Source organism: Aulostomus chinensis, chromosome 15, assembly GCF_037954235.1.
Source record: "Aulostomus chinensis isolate RoL2024-O1b breed Wild chromosome 15, RoL_Achi_v1.0, whole genome shotgun sequence".
Classification (NCBI taxonomy): Eukaryota; Metazoa; Chordata; class Actinopteri; order Syngnathiformes; family Aulostomidae; genus Aulostomus; species Aulostomus chinensis.
In genome coordinates, this window is record NC_141334.1 from 18,303,386 (window position 1) to 18,326,389 (window position 23,004).

Genomic DNA, 23,004 nt, shown 5'->3' on the forward strand with positions numbered 1-23,004 from the left:
AGCTGAGCCACTCTGCTACAGCCTGCAGAGATCAGCGGTCATTGTTGAGTGCATGGACAGTGAGCGTAGAGAGCTACGATGAGCTAAGGCTCAACTGACAACTGAACAATAACAGAACACCACACAACAGAGACATGTTGACTTAGCAGGTCCAAAAGGCTTAATCTGCCTCATTTCCTGCATGCTCCAAGGATGCCCGCTGTGGGCTGAAAAGAGCTGAACTGAAAGGGTGCAATGCAATGTAGCCTTTAGGGGCACACCAACTTTTTATACAACTCTGCTGACTATTATTTCTGTTTTCATGAGCTGTGCATTCCTCCAACTCTCCGGCCTCTGCAGGACGCGAGCTCAGTGTGTTTGTACTGCTTCCACTGGGAGTCATCTCATCTAGTCTCACTGTAACTACATGACACTAATCAACTAAGCATGAGCACCAACAGGCAAGTGTAACAATGCATTAAAAACACAAGACTCACACACTCGTTTCTTGGAACTGTGAGGCAGCACATATGTGGCATTCAGAGGCATGACGGGTGTGACACAGCAGGCAACGAGGCTTATGAACTCTTCAAAAGGACCTCCAACCACACACAGTCATCAAGATGCTATCAGCTATGAAACAGCAAGTCCTGGATGAATATGAGTAACTGTACTCATAACAACGGTTTCCTATAGCCCAACATGGTGACTGGCTTTGCCTCTACTCTAGAACAAAGGCTATGTTGTGTCATATACAGAGCACGGTAGTTAGACTGACATGATGCATGTCCGAATTACGAACGGAGACAATAGTTCAACAAGCTGTTATTTCCTGGCTTTCTTTCATTAAAGTAGAAAGAAGACTTTTAAAGAAATGTCCTGAACATCTGGTTGAATTTATCAATCAGACAGAAAGTGTGTCTGCTGACTTTGCAGGGAAAAGGGTGAAGTCAATCAGCATTGTCAAGCAGGGAGCCAAGGGTAGGGCTTGTTGCTGCTGTAAAGATTTCATTCAAGGCGGCCACACACTAACTATGGCAACTCTCCCTCATATTGGATAATGTAGGAAGAGCTCTTTGTTCCTTAGTAAGCACTCGTGGGAGTACAAGAAGAGGAGAGCAGAATGTGAGGTCGCCATAATTGTGTGACTGTTTGGGGATGACTGGCCACAGGTGAAATGAGCTTTGACAGGCAGGCGTGGTTCAGGGGTCTGGGGGTCATTTAATGCCCCCAGACTGTCAACTGAGGACTTTAAATGGAGAAAGTAGGGGTAGAAGGGCATGCTCATTTAAAAGAGACCTGACTTTCTCTTCTGTTTGTTCAGAAGCCCCTTTCAGGTTGAAACACAACACATTATACAGCAATGATCTATTTATCTTACAGGTTCAACACGGGTTAGCTTTGAATTTCAGAGTTTACTGAAAATAAAAGTATGAAGAAAATACAGATAATTTAAAAAATAATTGATAAAAACCTTTTCAAACAATTACTCATAACTACAAATTCCACTTCACAAGTCTCATACATGAGAATAAAGACTCACATTTGCTGATAAACATTGGGTACCTTCCATGTCACGAAATAAACTGAAGTATTGAGATATCAAGCTGTGCCAAATCTAAGCAAGAATTTGCAAACTAGCAGCCCCCCTAGACAACAAATGTGCATACAAAGACATACTCCAGACCTAAATAGTTTGCACAGGCAGGCTGAGCTGTGGGACAGGGAATGCTACTTCAACAACAGCTGAGGAGAGAAACCATCTGAGGCTCCTGTTGCTCTACCCCCCATCCCCAACCACTCAGTGTCGGAGCCGAACCTCTGTCACCTGCTCCAAAAGGAATCCTTGATGGGTTTCCGTGGGAAACTCCAGACAAAGACATCAGACACCTACATGGCTACTTATGCCACCCACTCTGTTTCCAGGCTGCAACATGAATTATAACACCCTGCATACAGTCACACAGGAAGTATAGGTGTACGGTACACTGTCACAGGTCAAGCGGCTGGTCCGGGAAACAATGGCCAAGTTCCAAAGCACTTTCATGGCAAGAATAGAGGACAGCTGGTGACCTAAGTCACCTGCTGTCTTTGCTTGTGTCAAACATAACTACTCTGTGGCATGTGACAGAGTATGGTATGCATGTGCTCACCAGTTCAATATGAACCGAAAAATCAAATGAAAATGTCATTTTTGACAATCGAGACAAATGCTTGAACTGGCGAGCTTGTTTATACAAGATGGGAGGTAATGTACACAACCAAGGAACTCTGAGTTTTCAGAAACATTTCAGATCAAAACTGTGAATACCCCAAGAGGGGATATTCATCTGGACTCCTTTCATTAGCACACTATCCTGTCTAACCACAGCAAAAGTTGAAAAGGTTTCAATTCAAGCGTTTCTCCCAAACAGTTATGGATACAACATGTCTTACAAAGTAGATTGCTAAATGTGAAATGACTCATAGGGGGTAGAAAAATAACTGTTGAGCAATATATTCTTCTTCCTATTGCCTTCCCAGTAAGGAGGATGCAGGTTGCACTGAATTCACTGGAAGTGTGCTCACCGAGCCCAGTCACCACTAAATGCCCAAAAGCCAGGTTCTATCTTCTTTGTTGTATCTAAGGATTGAACAATGGGAGGATGTTGGACCCAGATCTGACTTGGACCTTGAGCTTGAGCACCAGCACATCACTACTGCCCTTCCTTCTCCACAGAACTGAGTTCCTCACTTAATATCACCGCACTTCAAATCGCCCAGAGGAAGCCGCCCACAGATGTGAACACTGATGATCTGGAGTGTTGATGATCTGAGATAAAACTCTACCGTCGCTCAGTTCTGCATGAGTGATCCTCGGAGAGGGAAGGGAAGGACAGGGGAAAGTGGGGGAATCATTACACTGGCTGGACACAAGCCTTTCAGAGACACTCATCAGCAAAGAGATACAGATTCCATCTGAAAGTATGGTGGAAAGCTCATAAAACCATAAGACCATTGTTCTGGCTAAAACCAGATAAAACCAGAATGAATTCGTCTGGGGGACCTCTGGGTTGAACTTTGAGGTGGAGTGGTGTGGGTGTAGGGGTTGTGGCCTGTTACATCTTTTCCCTGTTGTTCAACAACAAACACAAACACACATATTCTAAGGCCTTGTGCGTGCATGAACTTTACCCCTGCCGAGTAAATGGCTTTTGTTCTAGTGTTGTGCTGCTGCTGTTGTTGTTGTTTTTTTCTTTTTTCTATAAATTATTTGTTGGCTTTTTGCTTTTGTATCCTCAATATTTTAGGAACCACACATCTGTGCACTATGTATTCTTAGGTTCAAGAGAACAACTATCAGATGTGGCCCAGTGTTTGGGAATGAGACGTATAAGTAGCAGACTGCAACTTATCAAGAATCTCATCTAGCACCTCTACAACGAGAGGAGGTTTTGTCTTTTCCATCAAAGCGTGAAAAATGATCCTGTAGGTGCTCCAAGGCATCATAGCTTGTTTTTGGGAGTGCCTGATCTTATCTTAAAATTTTGTGGTGAACGTCACATATGATAAGCAGTCAGAGCTGTAGATAATGTCATTTTCACCTTTTTTTCTCATCATCTTGATTTCCATGATCTCTGAATCCAGCTTTGGAGATATTTTGACTTGAGGGGGAGAGTAAAATTGTTAAGAATGAACAAGAGGCAAGATATTTAGGCCAATATGGAGTTCCAAATAAAAAAAGAAAATAAACAAATGAGCGGAAGAATTTGACTTTTCTAAATAATTTTTTTGGAGTGAATTTCTTACAATTACTGTACTGTCAAGTGCAAAAAAAAATTATACATGCGGATATACAAGAATATGTCACCTCCACAAAAAGTGTTATTAGAATTCACAAGGAACAAAAAAGGAAATCCAGCCATATTAGGTAGGCATTATATGTAAATGTTTCTTTCTGTTTCAGTTTAATTTTAAATACAGTTAACGTTTCAATATTTCAAAATGCCTCCAACAGTAGCAGTGGCTTGACTTTTATCATGTTGCAGAATTTCTCCATATGTGGGAAATGTAAATCGAGTGTTAGCGTTAGTTCTGTCAGGCCATGGTAGTCAAGCGCTATTGGCTTCCCGTCTATCAATCAAACTGATCAATCAGCTGATCTACAGCTGCTCTGCATCAGCTGATCAAATCCCTTGCTTCTGATTGGCCCCTCTCAACTTAAATGTCACCCGGCCTCAACTCCCGCTCTGCTAGCTCTGGCTATGCTGCTCTGCCCGCTGTCATCGCTGCTATCTGCTGTTATCTGCTGCTATCTGCTGCTATCTGCTGCTATCTGCTATCTGCTGCTGCTGCTGCTGCTGCTGCTGCTGCTGCTGCTGCTGCTGCTATTTGCTGTACAGTTGCTCCTACTTGCAACTTGCTACCCTCCACCTCCCCAGCTCCACCTTGTCGTGTATACATGGCATAGTTCCTTCTATGTCATGTTGCTGCTCTGTTCACGGGGGTTTGTTTGCTCTTCCAGTCTTAAACTGGGAGAACCTTCCCTCACGCTGCTGGTCCCCTGTTTCATGGTGCTCATGAAAAATTATCAGGGGACTCCTCTGAACAGAGCCATACCGCCAATTTGTACTATAATAAACAAATCAAGCTCATTATCATCTCTTGTGTTTCTTGACATGAATGGACCTGACAGAATTATGTTTCTGTAAAAAAAAAAAAAAAGTTCCAGAAAGGTTCTTAGAATATTAGCGCTTCACTAATGACCATAGTATTAAAGTTGAGCTGCCGTTGGTAGAGCAGTCTTGTAAAAGGAAATGGAAGAGTAGATAACGTAGTCATTTTGAGAATTACTCTTCCAGGATAAGAAGTTTAATGTTGAGAAACTGACAATTAAGCTCAATTATACCCTTAACAGCATAAAATTCAGGAAATCCCTTCCCACAGATGGGCTGAGGCCTGGTGAATGGCTCATCCCATGTTCCTAATCCCCCCCACACCCCACCCTCTTGTTTTCTATGGTTTTGCCCAGGTCTATCTGAAAATGTATTCAAAATGACTAAGCACTGCAGTTAGCTGGACAGTCTTGTTGATATCAATGATTTATTTAAGTCTGTGTGGTTGTGAGACAGTCTCAACTTAATACATAAGTCTGTGATCAGCTTTGAGGTTGCAGCCTGGCCCATAAGAGTGACCTGTTAGAATGATGACAAACGCCTGACAAGCTGGTGAGTGAGTCATGTTGAATTCCCCCCCAAATTGCTCTCTCTCCTCCTTTTCCCTGTTTCACTCTATTGCTTTCTATGACACAGAAACCGAGCAGACCCACATGCAAAGCCCCCTTCGATTGGAGCTCAGACAGAGGCCAGCCACCATGTTACAAACTCGTCGCCTATGTCTGGCATCCTGACAAATATCTGAGGCACTTACTTACCCAAAGTATGCCCTCACACACATGTGGCAACAGCCCTGTGTATGCTGCAACTGAGCTTCTACTCTAGCATGATTCACAGCAAAGCCTGCAGACCACAGACCGTCAGAGTACTGGCGATCCTTTCTGACAGAATCAGGAAAATCCATTAATGCTTCGAGATATCAACCGTTTCATTTCCCTTACAGTATTTATTAGTCTTCCAAGATATTTGGCAATCTCTGGAAAGGCATAATAGCGCCATCATTTTCAGTTCAGTCTCAACATATTTACCATCTAGTATTCCAGAGAGGGCAAGCCAAGGCTCATATGATCAGACGGTCTGATAACAGCAAGTTCTCATTGAAGTCGGCTGAAAGCACAGTGTATTATGTACTTTTATAGCAGTTCAGCTATTGATCATGGCTACAGTTCAGCATTTGCCCTTTTAATTAAAAAATACACCAAACATATCAACCACACCTAGTACAAATAAATACAGTATAATACTAAAGTCATACCATAAAGCCTTTGTGAGGATTATAATGTTTAGTTTTTATTCCAATGTGCTTAAGATAAAACCACCATAAAAATCCCTCAATAAAAAAGTCAATAAAACAAAATTATTACCCTCATCAAGGGAGGATTTATGACTTCTAATGAGTTATACTGCTGTGCGTCTAATTAATAGTTTCTAAAATTGAAGAACCCTTCGATGAAAGGTGAAACATGATTTTAAAAAAGAAGTCCAGTTTCCTTCATTTAACAATTATACATTATATAACAGAATAAGAATTCCATGAGGGTAAAATACTATCAAAGATGTACCAAACTCATTTGAATAAAAGTCTAAGTGGTGATTTATTTTACCTCCAGTCAGCAGTATGCTTTATTACCTAAACTGAATTTGAGATTGTGCTAAAAATGACTGTGATAGACGCCGGGCTTTCGTCTCTTTCAAGCGCAACAGTGAAACCATGACGACCACACCAAATATTTTCAGGAGAAAGCCACTGCATCGCCGCTACAACTTACACACGTGGTCAACGTCAATAACAAGTCGTTTGGAGGAGCACCAAGGTTTCCCTGTCAAGTCCTACCCCGAGGACTCTAAAATCTCCCTCTCTGCAGACTGTCCAGCCAAGTTTGGAGCTACTGGGTCGCTCCTTTATGTAATCAAGTCTAAGACCATTCTCTAAATGCAACGCGTGTAACACCTGCTGCTGTGGGCCTCTCAATCAAACCGACGGCGTGTTCACGTATGAAGTATTAATGGAGTGACCATAGGTAACATACTGCTGTAGCAGCTGCAGTTATGTGTAGCATTTTTACATGGATTTCTAACTATTTCATAAGTAACGGGTTCATAGAATTCATTTAATGTAGTCGCATAACTTCAATATGTCTACTCTGAAAACACCAGGCTTGCCAGCATAAATAATTATCCCATTCTATTTATCACTAAATTCAGAGCATCAAGTTCTCAGTGTACCTTGATGACCCAGCCCTACTTATCAGCTCTATAGTACTGTTTTGAACCAATTCTGGACTGCTTCCCAGTGGATGCCACTAACTCTCATCAAGCCCTTCATATGATATTGTCTCCGCTGAACTGTCTACATTTACCCCCAAAAATTAGACTGACCTCCAGTCACACAGTCTCATTTCATTAATGGACATCTCAGCATGTGGCTGAATCTTCAGATATAACATGATTTTTATCTGGATGGCTACATGTCCGCTTCAAGATCCTGAAGGCCAGATATAAGCCAGGAGGTCATCGTGGGAAGAGTTGTGGAAGCTAGCAGGTCTAAGAGAGTACATTAGCTTCAAGCATCTCTGCGCTTCTTTTTCACATTACGGCTGTGAGGTACAGCTCCTCAGATGAGATCCATACATTGCAAGTTGCAGGCTGTCATCTCATTATATCACGAAGTGAAAAATGGATGAAACCACCCAATCTTTGTAGTCCAAGGCCATAACAGACACCAAATTTCAACAGAATCTGCACTAGTTAAAGCCACTGGCCATTCTTCTGTCAGCTCTCTCAACCTGTAGTCAGAGGAGGACATTATGTTCTACATCGCTGGGAGCTTTAGCTAGCTATTTGAGGTCTTGTTGTCTCCAAGGTAACATACACTGGTGTGTTTACGATCCCTCCCCATATGTCCTTCTAATACCTTCTCAATATTATACCCATGTGTCACCAGATGAGTTGAATTCCACTCTACTTGATCTTAATGTAATCCAGTACGTTTAAATCCACTTTTCATTCCTGATGAATACGTCAAAAAGATGTTGCAGTCATATTTCCTCTTGCTCCAAAAAGCTATAATGCCCTTTTTCCTACCATCATATCCACAAGTCTCCCTGCATTTTTTTCCCTTACTGAAACTCTAACAACTTCATGGAAACTTAAAAGCTTTTATGATGTCCCCGACACATTCAAAATGCGGCAGCAAGGCTTTTAGCCAGATTCTGGCTACCGTTGGAGCTGATTTAAATATTTTAGATTGATATTATGGGTCTGGTTCTGGCCCTTTTTAGCATTTTTACAAACCTGATGTGATATGTGACCTGACATCATCAGTCACATACAGTATATGCAATGTTATTTTGTTTCTGTTCTTGTTGGTATCATCAGTTATATTTCAAAGAGTTACAAACATGTAGAATTGAAAAGTAAAAAGGAAAATAAGTATATAGGTACAGTATATCAGCTATATTGTGTGTGGACTTTATACCAGTTTCCAGGTGGACCCAATGATTTGGAATGAACTGTGATCAAACACCTGATGTTGTCAGATGACTCTGCCTTGTGGCTATTTTTAGACAGTAATTGCCCTTTTGTTACAGCCTGGTAGACAAAAGATGAATCCAGAGCGATTATCTGGTTATGACTCTCAGCGGGAGCTGAGCCTCGAGCTTTTTCCTTTCAGAGTGACAGTGGCTCTGCCACATGTAGTTCATTGCTTCAGCCATGTCATTATAAAAAACCCTAATCATTTCACTAAGCTGACAGCATCCCAATGTTTGATCAATGGTGGTCTCTTTTGACCTATTGATGTACTCCACCAGTATCCTGTGAACACCCGAGCAGGGGAACTGCTCCCTCCAGGGACAATGTGAGCACAGATAAAGATCGTCAACCAGGAAGCTACTCTTGTGCTGTCCTGAGCTCATGCAGCCAGCACAAGAGGCATCTTTGACAATCTGTTGATCTAGTGACCTAAACATTGAATAATGTCTTGTTAAAACAAACAACCACTTTGGCTGGCTATTCAGGAAAAGCCATCATTTCCAAATGCTCATTATCCAAAACAGAACAATTAACTTCCCTCTGTCATGGATCTCTTGTCTGAAGGGAAACTATGTAGTTAAGAGGAGCCCTCTTTTCCAGGCCTTTATTATATCTTCACAGGGAGAATTTACTGCAGACACATGACCCACGAGTCTAGGATTATGATGGGTCTTTCACATGTTTGTCTTATTATCATTTGAAGCAACACATTCCCGGCCTGGGCAGACAATTTATCAAAAGCGAAAATAAAAATGTTCAATAGGAAGTTTAGTTTCATTTAAGGTCAGTAACTGTAAACCATCAGCAATGACCACAAAAAATACACCGAGCTGAGCTGCATAAATAAACTCCAAATGTGCTCCTTCTCTGGTTCATTAAACATATCCTTCAAATCAAGTCACATTTATTCATACAACCCAAAATTTTAAAACTGTCTTTGCCTTCAGGGGCATTACAATCTGTAGCTGGTACGACACGCACTCTCCTTAGACTCTCAATTCCAGTGAGGAAAAACTAAACCCAAAAAACTTTTAACAGGGAAAAAATCCATTATCCTTGCATAATAGAGTGTGACACGAGTGGCACGCAAACAGTATATCATTGAACAGGTGTATTGCTCAGGTCCACCAATAACAAGTGAGATTTTTGCTACCCGTAACAAATCACTGTGGAAAACACGCTTAAACACGTGCCGGTGCTGTGGTGTGGTTTGGGCACAGTAACACTTGAGTGAGTCACCAGGCTGCGGTCGCAGACCAGCATCAGAGAAATGGTGCATATTCGGGACGAGTGGATGGGAAACTGTTGATAAAACAACAACAGGAAAGCTTGTCTGACTGATAAAAAACAACAACAGTCAATTCAGTCCGGTCTTTACTTAAAATAGGACTTGGAACTGTTATCAACATATGAAATGATATTTTATCATGATGAATTTCTCAGTAACAACAACCAGATCTAAGTTCTGTGTTAGTGTAAGTGCCTTTCGCTGAAAGCAAACCTGAGCTGCGAGCATGAAAACAAATAGGATAGAAGCAGGGTGGTGTTGTGCAAGTTGGAATGGATTTCAGCCTTGGAGACATATCGTCACACCCAGCTTGTTTTCTAGATGCCTTCATCAGCTTTCTCCACAGCTCCTGCTCTCTGCTCCGACTTCAGCCAAGTCATCAGCAGGGGTCCTTTTATCTCGCAGGAAAACAGGTGGTTGTGATTGTTAGTCAGTGCACATGTGAAGGTGGAGCTTTCTGCCTCCATGTGTTTTCTATTTGGAATGCTGCATTTGCTACACGCACGCTCAGATTTGAGACGGATGCAGCAGATATTTCTGGTTACGCCTGCGACGCTGCTCAGAACACCTCCACCCACTCCTGCTCAGCTGTTTCGGGTCATTCCACAGTGAGAGCCATGTGCCACTTTGACTTTATCCCATGGAGGGACTGTTGTTGCACAAATATTCACATGGTTGACTGCAGTGATTTAAAAGGTTGGTTACAAAATTGTATGACTTTGAAAATAATCATCACAAAACTCTCACGTCAGGCAATAACGCACCTTCCTGCTATAACATTAAGCTGAGACCAGAGTGACAACAAGGATAAAATGACTGACAGGGGTTTCTGATTAGAATAAATCCTGACTTGTACCAAACAAATGTTGAGCTTCAAGGGACTTCTCCCTGGCTGTGTGCTGTCCCTGTTTTACTCTGCCATTTACTGCAGTAAAATGTCAGACTGTTTGTGACTTGCCCACTGGGGCCATAGATGCCATTCAGCGAGCGCTCTAAACATTTGCTCGCAAGCTTGAGGTGGGTCGGGAAACATCTGACAACATGCACCTCCCAGGGGAGCCACTATCAGCAGTTATCTTGGGCCACACCAAACTGCTATTCCTCACATGCCAAACAATGAGAAAATGCAGACACTTGGCTCTAATTTAGACAAATGTTTGAGGAGCGTGCTGCTGGGTAACTGCATCCGATGAGCCCCCCTGATATTTGTGGGTGTTCAAAGCTCCGAGACTTATCAGTGGCAAGCAACCATCTACGGCTTTCTCCCTTATCATATCCACTCAGATAAAGAGAGGGCTGGAATTGGATTAGGCTGACAGCCATGAGTGACAACAAAGATAATGTCAAGTCATAAAAATGTCAATTGTCCAGGAGGATAAATCAATGTCGACACTTGAGCAAGTGTGAAAGCTGATAAATCAAGTCTGAAACAAGATTTGCATTATGTGAGTCTCCCGTCCAGGAAATAATAAAGATAGATCTTGCTCTCGCAACACGGACCGATACAGTACTTGACTTTGCATTGAATTGTGATGCAAATTTTATGTGAACTGTGAATATCTTGTAAAACAGAAACCACACATTTGGTATGTTTCCATTCACTATTTTGGAGTGAATAAATTAGTTTACGTAATGCTGTCAGAAGATGGTGGTATAGGCAAAGTGCGGCATGGCTGTAAAGAAAGTGGAGAAACAGAAGAAGAAGAATTTATCAGGGAAAAGTGGAGGAAGGTCTCGCGGAATTACCTTTGAATGGAGAAGTTGTAACTATTCTTAAATACCAGTGAGTATTGCACATGTTGGATGCTGTCTCAAGACAAAGACCAAAATTTGGGAATATCCATGAAGATGATGTAGTTGATCAGTTGATCAATCAACCAGGTGAAAGATAAACAACATCAGAGCTTTATTCCAAATAGGGTTGCCAAAACCACTTCAAGTAGGCAAAAATGGATGAGTTTTTCTCAGACTTAACAGTTTAAATTAACTTCCTCGAATGTGGTCCTCTAAAATGTGCATCAAAATTTGTAAGTGGGGGTCTGACTCGTTAAAATAACGCAGCACCAAGGTCTGAAGTCTGTCCACAGGTGTCACCTATAAGAGTCAAAGCATTGATCCCAACATTTATATTTGCTCGACACTAATCCACTTTGAGAATCTTCCAAGCTCCCACATATCTTGGCTGTGCTCTTGGCTGGGAGGTTCTGGCAGACGTCCTCATAAAAGCATCCACCATTTTCTCTTAAGAATATCTAAGTGAAAAGACTCAGGTGAAGCCAGCAACGGAAAATGTCAATGCGTTCCATTAGATCAGATTGGAAAGTCTGCTGTGAGCATGTGCACTTAAAATAACAATGGGCCGTGTCTTCTGCTGTGTTGACAGATGACTGGGCTGATATTTGCAGCCATGTTCAGTCATGCTGGCTTTAGCCTTCACTTGGAATGGCTGGGGTCGTGTGGCCATTAAGATGATAGCCACCCAAAGAATGTCATGAATTGAAAATAACGAGCACGTCTCAGACACCAAAATAACCACGTGATTGTGTGACCTACAGAGGAAGAGGCAAACTACACATGCGATTCTGAACATCGTCTTGACTGACTTTGGAGCAGAGCTATTCTAAAAATACGAGAATTCTAATTGGAGTCAGTGCCTATTAGTAATCAAAGCCTATCAGCAGCAATTAGTAATTCATAACATGGCTTAGGGCCACCTTCAATCTAGCCAGATTTGTCCTGCTTCTGAAGATGGTGGACGCTGGCTGGGAGCCAGTCAACCGCATGGCTAAGCCCTGTCCAGGCAAGACAAAAGAAATACTTAAATCTTTACCAGCCCCCCCGAAATGTCAGTTGCACCGCTACCATACCCTATCACATATTTACTAAAGGGAACACCATTAAGAGTACTGACTTTGAAATGTATCACTGTGGAAAAAAAACAGCACATAGCCTCGAGGTATGTCAAAAGAGACAGTGTTAAGCGTACAGCAACAGATTTCAAACAAGCTCCGCTGGTATTCCTCATTAAAGCAAAGAGAAAAAGCCAATTCACACGTGAAAGATCACAAGAGGTTCACATGTCTGAATTTCCCTTTGATCTGTATGTCTGTCCTCTCACACTTGCACCATCGAGCCCAAACCAGAGAGGAAAAAAACCCAAAACCACTACATTTCGTTTCAGGGAAGAAATGATCACTCTGCCTTCATGCAAGCACAGAAAAAAAAACGATTATAAATGCACTCCGATAGTTTTAAAGGTTTCAGTTATTTTACACTTATAAACAAAACCCAATGTCTTTACTAAACTAGGCCAACACTACTGCCAAGCCTTAGTTATGATCTAGTTTTCAAACTATCTGAAATTTGCAGAGATTTATGGAGGCTGCTCAGTTTCTCAATGATAAGCAAATTTATGCATGTTCCTATTGTGTAAAATACCCTTTTGCATGATGCAGAATTTTGAAAGAACCCAGAAAAAGACTGGAAGACAAAAGGGAATAAACAATCTCAATTTAGCCGTAAATGTGCTGAATGGTGCAGCAACAAGTGGCATCTGTAGAAATATGTCGATAAAAGCAATTACTATTCGATTCTTAGCGCGAGAGTATGGTATTTAGGTAATTATTTTTCTCCTTCTAAACATAATGGCGGATTTTCGTTCGTGCATTAATGAGTAATTTGATGTTACCGCTCTTACAGGTGTGTGTACTTGCAAGCGTGTGTGTTTGCGTTCATCTCGTCCACCAGCAGGATTTAGAAAAACAACGATAAAGGGTCTTTAAAGGGTAGGCAGAAACGAATTGATTTTCCGACGGCTGTTTGTGTTTAGCTACCCAGCACTGGAGCGGTTTGAGCGGTTCCATGAACAGCGGGGAGAGGAGGGGGTAGAGGACGCTGGCTGGACAGGCTCCTCCCGCGGACAGCCTGCTTTATTCCGCCGCAGGAAAAACCGTTATCTCGCATCACTACTCCCTACATCACCGCGGCTTCAAGCCGCGCTTAAATAGTTAACAGCGTGACCCGCACGTCCTCTGTGTCATTTTTAATTCACAAAGTAAGTCGCTTTAACAACTTGTGAGGCTAAAACTTTTTCAAAAGTGAGGTGTGTATGTGTGTGTATGTCTGTTGGGGGCGGGGGGGGAGAAAACGTGGTGGCTCGCGAGGACTGAGCCGAACTGATGCTCGAGCATGGGCAGCGGTTGCTGCTATGCTAACGTCTAGCTGTGTTTTTAAACTTAACCACGGCGCTCTTATAAAACAGCGACGGACTAAACACGACACGAGAAATGGGGGAGAGCTGCATCAAAACACAGCCCGGTCCGATTTCCCTGTCATTAAGTTGTAGCAAAAATGGCGTCTATATTTTTAATTTAGTTACAAGAATTAATATTGACTCGCGGCTTGCTGTCAGCCTGGCTTGAGTTGAATCTTAGTTGGATAGGGATACTTATCAGACAGTATCTTCTTTTGCCGAGAGTAAAATCTCGGCCAAACAGAGGCAGAAGCGAATTCTATGTGACGGTTGTGTCACTGGAGGAGAAACTGGGGTAAAATAGCAGCCCGATAGAAGGATTTTGTACTTACAGTGAGTTGAGAGGAGAGTCAGGAGACAAGCCAGACGTGTTTTCGCCATCTTGGAGTCGATGCAATGTTCGGTGTGACTGGCCGTACATGCGCAAAGTAGCCTAAAGAGATTTGGCGATGATGGAGAGAGAGAGAGAGAAAGAGAGAGAGACACGGACGGATACTCTGGGAGAGAGAGAGGGAGGGAGGGACAGAGGGAGGGAGGGAGGAAGGGGGAGGCTATTATAGTAGGTTGCCATAGCTACGGAAAGCTTCACTTACTCTGACAAGAATTTATAGTTGTCTCGATGTGGGAGGCTTTTACTGCTGTGGCCTTCTACTGTAGGTAGAAAGCATCTGGGAGCTGAGATAGGAAACACCAGCCTGCCCGTTCATGGGCAGCTGGGATGGAAGTGACAAGAACAACAAAACACAATTAAAAGACCACATGTGAGAGCCTCCTTCAATGTCTCTGTTGTGCAAGTCCAGGAATAGATTTGAACACCGCTGCACGTTAGGCTACGGGAACTTCCCCATTAAATATCACCCAAGGAAATCATTTTTCTTCTCATTCCAACAGTTGAATGATTGAACTTTGCTGTTTAGAATGATATATGTGCAGTGTTGCAATTGCAATGTCATTCGCTAACTGGTTAAAGTGTCACTTTTATGCGCAGAAAGAGCATCTGATTTTAAGGGTTTGTGACATCACAAAATTTTGAAAACTGATTCCGGTCCAAAATTCAAAATTTACAAGTCCCATGAAGCCTCTAGACAAACTAATGTACTTCCCTTACTTTCTACCACTTGCCAGTTAAGTTCACAAAATGCTCATTAAAGGGGAAGTTAATCAAAAAATAAAGATTCAGTCAATATCCAGTCACAATGAGTCTTACCATGTTTTAGTCCACAGAACACTAATGGGGTTTCACTGGAAACTGTGTTGCTTCCAGTCATCAAACAAAAGAAAACTGTCCTGGGCGTGCCGAGTGGTTTTCCTGCAAAAACAATATCAGACACATTTAGTTTGTTAAGAGTTTTTTTGTATATATATATTATTTTTGTATATATATTTATATTTATCTGTGTGTGTGTGTGTGTGTGTGTGTGTGTGTGTGTGTGTGTGTGTGTGTGTGTGTGTGTGTGTGTGTGTGATTGAGCCTGGCAGCATGTCACTGCAGGGACCAATATCATATGACAGGCTTTCAATAAAATATTCACTACCCATTTTTTTCCCCCCTCGCTGTAAATTATAGCCCCGTCCAGGCCCGTGAGCTCGCTCGTATCTCTGACTCCACCACGTCCATGTCAGCCCAGAGCTCTCTTACCTTGCTCACAACCTCATCTCGCGCTGTTTTTGTCATAGGCGATCCTCTGCTCCGCAAGCTTCCAGTGGCGTGAATCGCCTACATCCCACAGTTTTCTGCTGCTGAGCCCAGTTGAAACTCACGCATCAGCTGACGCCCGTGGAAAATAAATGCTGCTTCTATCGACATCAGGTAAATCTACCTGCACCTCACAATATATCCATCAGTTATCCTCCCTCAATACTGCCTTCATCATCTGACATGGTGGCAATACTCAAGGCATACTTCAATACTGCAGTAATTAATTCTAAATATAGAACTATGTCTAATTATGCCAGCATGCGTGTGAACTGTATTACATAAGCCGTGTGAATCTGTTATTCAAGCCAGAATCTGAAATGAATCAGGTGTAGTTATTTTAATCGCGTTGTTGCCTTGAGGCTCTGCTCTCGAGGTTTAGGTTACTCGTCAGTCTGTGGCAGGCAGCCTGTTGTTTCCTTTCTGAATGGGCATTTTTGATGTTATAGGCCATTTAATTAAAAGCATTACTATCAATATCCTCAGAAATTACCACTACATTTGCTGAAATAATTCTAACACTAATTTTCTGAGCATGTAACGTGCAAACTCTCCCAACAGAGACAATAGAAATATTTGAATCTAAAAACATGACATCATGAAGCTTGAATGGATGTTTACTTGTCGGCCAACAGTGGAGAAACATCCGACATGATAAATATCAAAACAAGCATCGGTAAGTATTATATCCGCACAAGTGCGTGTGAAAAATACCGAAACCACCAGTTGTAAGAACGTACTGAAGCCCTACAGATGATAGCCGCTTCAAAGATTGTCGGAATGTGTCCCAGTTTCTGGTATTTCAGGAAAAAAGAGAGCTCTTGCTGTATATTTATGAATATTATAAACTTTTATTGTCTGTGCTCATTGGACAAACCCCCCCCCCCCCCTTTTGTGGCCTACCAGACTGCAGAGATTAAGCAAGTTGTTGCAGATTTATTCAAGGAATTCCCAGGTGTTCAATTTGAAGCGTTTTTTTTTTTTTTGGAGAAACTGGAATTGAACGGAATGAAATGATGACAACGAATGACACATCTGTTCTACGGCACAGAATAGATCAGAACTAGAGATGGAGATGAACCTCTGGCTAAAATTGATGCACCTGCGTTTTCATTTGTTGTAAACACTTCAATGTACAGGTCCTTATATAAAATGTATAAATCAATGTGTCTAAAGTTGAATTGTTTAGCTCCAAGACTGAAAAAAATATCTCTAGAAAACACAAACTAACTGGGTATACTGAATAATGTTGCTGTGCTGTAGATTGCAAAAACAAGCCAGTGCTTAGTCGCCTGTGTTGAGATGAATGATGTGTTTACTGACTGGTTTGACATACCTTTTGGAATAAAACAAGGTGATAAACTTTCTCCAAATCTTTTTTTTTTTCTTTTTCTTGGATTGTGAATGATTTAGCCCTTCAAAATAAAAAACAAATTCAGCAGCATGCCAGAATGATGTTCTTTGGGCATTTTGTTACACCTTAATTTATCATTTTATATTTTGGATAAATTGGTTTTCGAGTAGATGAGTGTTATATAAATACTTGTGTTTCTGGACCAGGGTCAGCATACAGATCATACAAGCTGCTGATTCTGGAAGCATGAAGCTCACTGGAAGACTCCTCCTCAAACTCAACATGATCCTGGTACAGAGCCTGAAGCTGGAGTGGTCCAAACACTGGCCCCCCTATTTGGCATTATGGGTGGGAGTCGGACCAGTGAAATGTGAATGAATGAGCAGTAGAGGGGTAGGACCAGGAAATCACAGGTTCCATTTCACATCCTGAGAGCCATCATCAAGCTGTTGGAGTACACACACTTGAATCAGGCACTGAGTCAAATGTATCAGTCAGCAGTTTGAAAGCGTATGCTGCTCTTAAGTGTTTATTGACCTTTGAGATCCAAATACTCGCCCACTGGGAATCTTCCCGATTCTTCCGATTAGCCACTCTGGGCTTGCTCTTGTGTTGGTGGATTCTCAGAATAAGGAGGACTTGTAATCCAGATGTAGGACTGGCTAAGAATAGAAATATACTTGAGAACTTTCTTAGCGCTAAAAAATATGAAAAGGTTTTACTGAGTACGGCGGCATGGTGGTGCAGTGGTCAGCACTGTCGCCTCACAGCAAGAAGGTTCCAGGTTCAAGTCCTGGCTCCAGCACAGGATCTTTCTGTGTGGAGTCTGCATGTTCTCCCTGTTCCTGCTGGGTTCTCTCTGGTACTCCAGCTTCCTCCCACAGTCCAAAGACATCAAGAGGGGACGAGGCTGATTGATACTCTAAATTGACCGTAGGTGTGGCTGTGAGTGTGAATGGTTGTCTGTCTCTATGTGTTGGCCCTGTGATGGACTGGTGACCTGTCCAGGGTGAACCCCACCTCTCACCTGAAAGTTGCTGGGATAGGCTCCACCCCCCCCCCCCGCGACCCTTAACAGGATAAGCGGAAGAAAATGGATGGAAATGGTTTTACAGAGAACATGTATTTATTTTACTGTAGTCTATTTGAATTCAATTTTATGTCTTCATCTGTTTAAAATGGAGGCTGAGAAAGCATGATGGCTTTTAAATGCCAATTTCTTAACAGAGGATATTAAGCTTTGTTAGCTGATGATTGATAATTACCCTGTTATTTTAAGAATAAAGCCATTCAATTAATTTCGGTGTTAAAACAAGTTATTGTTTCATTATCACAAGATAAGAGCGAGCAAGTTCTATATGGATACAGCAAGACAATTAACCTGTTATCATGAGATAATATAAAAAAATGATTTTAAACTATAGCCTTTGTTGGATTTGTGTTTCATTTCCTTTTACTGTTTACTTAGCCTTGCCATTTTTCAATGTTTGTACCGTTGTATGGAATGAGAATCGTCATTCTAAAATAATTGCATATTTTCTTTTAAATAAAGTTTTTGGGGAAATAAATAAATGTAAAAGTCAAGTCTAGCTTCGGATAAAATGAGTTAAAATGTTCAAGAGCAAAAATATCAATCAGGAAGTGCTATTTTAGCAGTTGGGAGGATAAAGCAGGTTTTAGTCTCCACTGTTCCACTTTCGCAGCATGCAGTTTATATTTACTTTTTATTATTTATTTAAGAGGTTAATCCTATCACTTGTAACAGCATTTAAAACAGAAAAAAAAAGAATGAATATCTGTTGTTGCTACCTTATTTTACCCTCACAATGTCCCCCTTTTTCGAAGTAACACAGTTTTAATTATTCTTTGCAGTAAGGTGGGTGGATTTAGTAATAGTAGAATAGACTAAAAAAGACATAAAGACTTTTTTTTTTTTTTTTTTACTATGATTTACAGTGACAGAGACGGCAGGGAAAACACAGTTGTCATTCATGACGATTCTTTGTAGTACAAGTATGCTCAATAGCAGATGGGTTTCAATGACATGTCTTTTCGTTGTTGTTTTGTTTGTGTGTGGGGTTTTTTTTGTGAATTGAGGAGAAATATTTATGCCTGCTCTGTTCCAGAGCACTGCTTTATGTACATCAGCTCAGCATCAGGGCTTTATAACTGAACCAACATATCCATTGTTGCATCTTGTAAACGTGTCGATTTTTTTTCCCCTTACTGTATGTCAGGAAAGCCTGGTGGAAATAACTGTGTATGATCATAGAGGTGTTTTTCATTCTTTTTGTCTTGTTAAAGGAAACAGAATTAGACCAAAGGGCTTTCATGTACTCTGCTCTGGCAGCCAACGGGTGAGTAATGTTAAACTGAAAGAGCCAGTCTGTCTGTTTGTGTGTAAAATGATTATGAAGGATTTCAAGGCAGATTCAAATGTGATTATTCTTTTGTTGAGCTTAAATCTGTTTCCGTCCCTGCTGTTGCCTGTTCACATAATGACTTTTGCCTGAGCGCTTACCTGTATGTGACTTTAATTGCGTTTCTGCTCATAAATATTTATGTCATTATGAATGGCAGCGCGCACACTTGTGGTGTTTGCCATCATCTTTATTTCTCTGCAAAGTTAAAAGGCACAGGAGAGTTTTTAATCCTAACCATGTCATCCTAAATAAATTCAAAACTAGCAGTTTAATTAAACATGGAGATGTGCATTTTACTCTGAAACAACTCTGAAATATACTCTGTATTTGGTGGCTGTCATCTGCATGGTTGATGTCTCTCTCTCTGTATACAAGTCACCCATGGATCCACCAGCCAGATGGTAATATGTAATGGCATCCCAATGGACCTGGAATTCCAGCTTTAGTGTTTTATTGCTGACATGCAGAGTTAATCCTGCACTATGAACCAAGCATGGCACTCTCTTTGCTATAAACAAATTACAACTGCGAGTTTAATAAATGCACAGTTTGTATTTTAAGCCCTGATGGGAAAAAAAAAGTTCACGTCACATTGTGCAGGTCAATCAGATGTAAATGTTTTTCTTGTTTTTTTAGCTCCAAGCATGAATTCCCCCTGGCTATTGTTGTGCAATTGAAAGACGGCTAAAAGTCAAATGAGTTAGTGTAGAATGGTTGCTACCCCAATTGCAGATGTCGGCATTAGTGCCATCAGGTCAGGTCTTCATAGGGCTCAGCATGCCCTCCAAGAGTGTGTAGCTTTCAATGGCTACGCTCTTTTAGCTGGGAGGAATTACATAACCACATGTGATGATAACTCGTACTGTAGGTCATGCATGTGAACTCAAGTAAGGTCATGCTTGAACCTGAATATTTAAAGTTACTTATGTAAATACGACTTACTATGAAAGCCCGTGTAATATTGTTGTTTAACTGGATGTATATTAAAGGCTAATGCTTCACTATATTTTTCCCCGGCTTGAAATGTGTTAAATTCTGCTGCAATTGAGAGGACCTGGTATGTTGGGGGCGTACCTATTTTGGTGTAAATACATTTATTGTCCATCCTTCCCAGAGCCAGACAAAAAGATAGATACCTTTCTCTCCTCTGTGTTGCATAACAGATCTGAGCCCACAAGTTAGCTTAGCACAACGCATGAGAGAGAGAATGTTAGCATACCTCTCACTTTAAAATGACATTATCTCTTCAGTTTTCACTGTTAATTCACTGTGCATATTATACTCAACCCTAGTTCTGTTCATGCAGACGTAGAGTTTTGGTCTGTGTGATGATATTATGACAGAGGTATGCTAATTCTTCCCTTCCACAACTATTCATTGTGCTAAGCTAACTAGCAGTCATATGTTCTCTTTGAGTCTCAGCCCCCTAATACATACACAGTGGAGAGAAGGGTATTTAACCTCCTGTCTGGATCTGGGGAGGATAAACAATTAGTGTGTTTCCCAAAAAGTGTGCTCCTTTGAAATATGAACTATTAGCCAGTTCATTGAATTCTTTCTTCAACAGCAATGCAAAACTGATGGAGGAGACATATTTATATTTTAGATTCTAATAGGGGTGGCTTGATATAAACTGTCTGAACAGTAATATATAGTCATTGGCAATTTACATCTTCAAGCGATGAAGAATGAAATGGTGGTTCACAATCGCCAGGGTGATTACTGCTGCTGCAGCTGTGGAGAACATTTAATCAATCACGTGCTTGTGCCAGCGCTGACTTTAGCACTGAGGAATAACGACTGAAATTATTATAAAGCGTACTATTCATGGTTAGTTTTCCCTGGTGGTCATTCCCTGGTTTGTACTTCACCAAAAACATGCTTCATCAGAGACGACCTGCTGAATCACAAGAGTCTTGTGGGTTTAAGCAACTCCAGAGATAAAATTTGACAGGCCGCTTTTATTTTGCAAAGCCAAACCAAATTTACAGTAGACTTTCACCTCATTTGGCAGACTGTACTACGCTGAAACAAGAGCAAGGGCTTCAACCTTGATTTCACTTCTTTTTTCCCCAACTATTTCTGTGCAATTTCTTCATCACATGGAGGAGAGACAGTCTTAAAATGCAAATGATAATAATGCAACTGCTGTGACGTATGATGGCAGATTTTTCCACTTCAGAGCAGCTATAAACACAGATTTCCAATGCTGGACAGGCCCTAGCTCTGAACTCTAACCATGAGTGCCTGGTTATGTTTTTCATTATTCTAAGCTGCTTAATCATGTAGAGGGATTGCATGATGATGCTTTTTAAAACAAAAACAAAAACACAAAAACGTGTGTGTGAGGGATCCTTATTTGTCATCACCAAATTAAATAATGAGGATGTAAACTAAACTTATGTTGATTGCCAAAGTTATCAACCGAATAGTTTCAGAACAAAATAGTGTAGCAGAGACGATTTGCTGAATAAATGCCAAGTTTGACCCAAATCTGTTTTACATCAGTAAAATTTTATTGGATTCGGGAGTTGTTGAGAGACCTAAACCAGTGTGAAACTTATAATTTCCCTTTACAGAAAAAGGACAAAATCTAAAAAAAATAAATAAAACAACTTATTTTCTTTTTCTTTATGGCGAAGCAAAGTGCGCCAGAAGTTGAACGTGACTTAAACAATGAGTGTAGTTGTGGGAGCGGCAGGTACACCATGAGACCCAGCAAGTAACATAACCGCACATGTACTTCTTACACTTCACTTATTTCCATAGAACAATGTCAAGTCCCAGAGAGTACAGACAAATACAACACAGATAAATTATGCACCGAATGCATCAAGCTTTCTAGTGTGATGTGGATAGGAGGAAGTACTCAACAAACACAGATCCACCGGTGCGTTTGCGCGCGCACAAACACACACACACACACGCACACACACTACATTGTCTCTTTTGTTTTCATTGTGTTCCTTGTGTCTTTTGAATAATAGAAGTGATGAGAGACTTATTGAATTCTCAGATTTACTTCCAGCACTCAGAACAACACTACCTCTTTCTCCATTCACTCAAGACTCCAGCTACATCGTATTTGCAACTCTTTCTTCTCCATCCTTCTTTTTACTGCACTCATGCGGAGGGGAGCAATAGATAGCGAGCGCCACGTTACCCTATATGGGACTGAATTAAAGTAAAATGAGGGCATTTGAGGAGGATCCTCTCTATTAGAATATGCCAATAGCATTTTCAGTGAATAGTATGAAAGTGAATCTCACGGGCAAATGTTCTATCCCACTGATTTCAGTGGTTGCCAAACATTTCTTTCCTCCTGCTGTTTACCTCCACCTACATTTTGCCACATTTATGGGCCCCACCAACAGCCCTACTCTGCCTTGGAGCGGCTACCACTTGGTGCCTGGACTGGGTATGTTCAGCTAGATCCAATGAGTGGAAGAATATATGATAATGACGGATTTTGAGAAAACACCACATATTTTTTGGGCGTAACCCATAACTGTTCATAGCCCAGGTCATAGATGAACAACCTGTACTTCTGCATGTCATTTGTTTAAGAAAGCTACTACTCTTAATACAGGATATTGTCAGCAAAAAGCTAACAAACTATAAGGGAAAAAGCCCCAATGAATGCTAAGATCCCATGAATAAAAATTCGGCTAGTTAGCTATAATCGGTCTATTTTGACATCAAAATTGATACTTTCACAGACTTTCTGGGAAATTATGAATATTTTAAGTCTGGTTAAGAGTGAACATATAAATAAATAAAGATAAATGTCTCAACTGCTGCCTCTGTTGACCTTGAGGATCAT

At 41.2% G+C, this 23,004-nt stretch overlaps 1 protein-coding gene across 1 annotated transcript in view; it reads right to left on the bottom strand.

Annotated features, from left to right (window-relative positions):
- The window catches only part of jam3b (junctional adhesion molecule 3b), a 36,265-nt gene extending 22,035 nt beyond the window's left edge, over positions 1-14,230 (bottom strand). Inside the window, exon 1 of the mRNA XM_086227244.1 lies at positions 14,041-14,230. Coding sequence (XP_086083370.1) covers positions 14,041-14,089 — 49 coding nt within the window. The 5' untranslated portion in view covers positions 14,090-14,230. The remainder of the gene's footprint in view (positions 1-14,040) is intronic.
- Between the last annotated feature and the right edge of the window lie 8,774 nt (positions 14,231-23,004).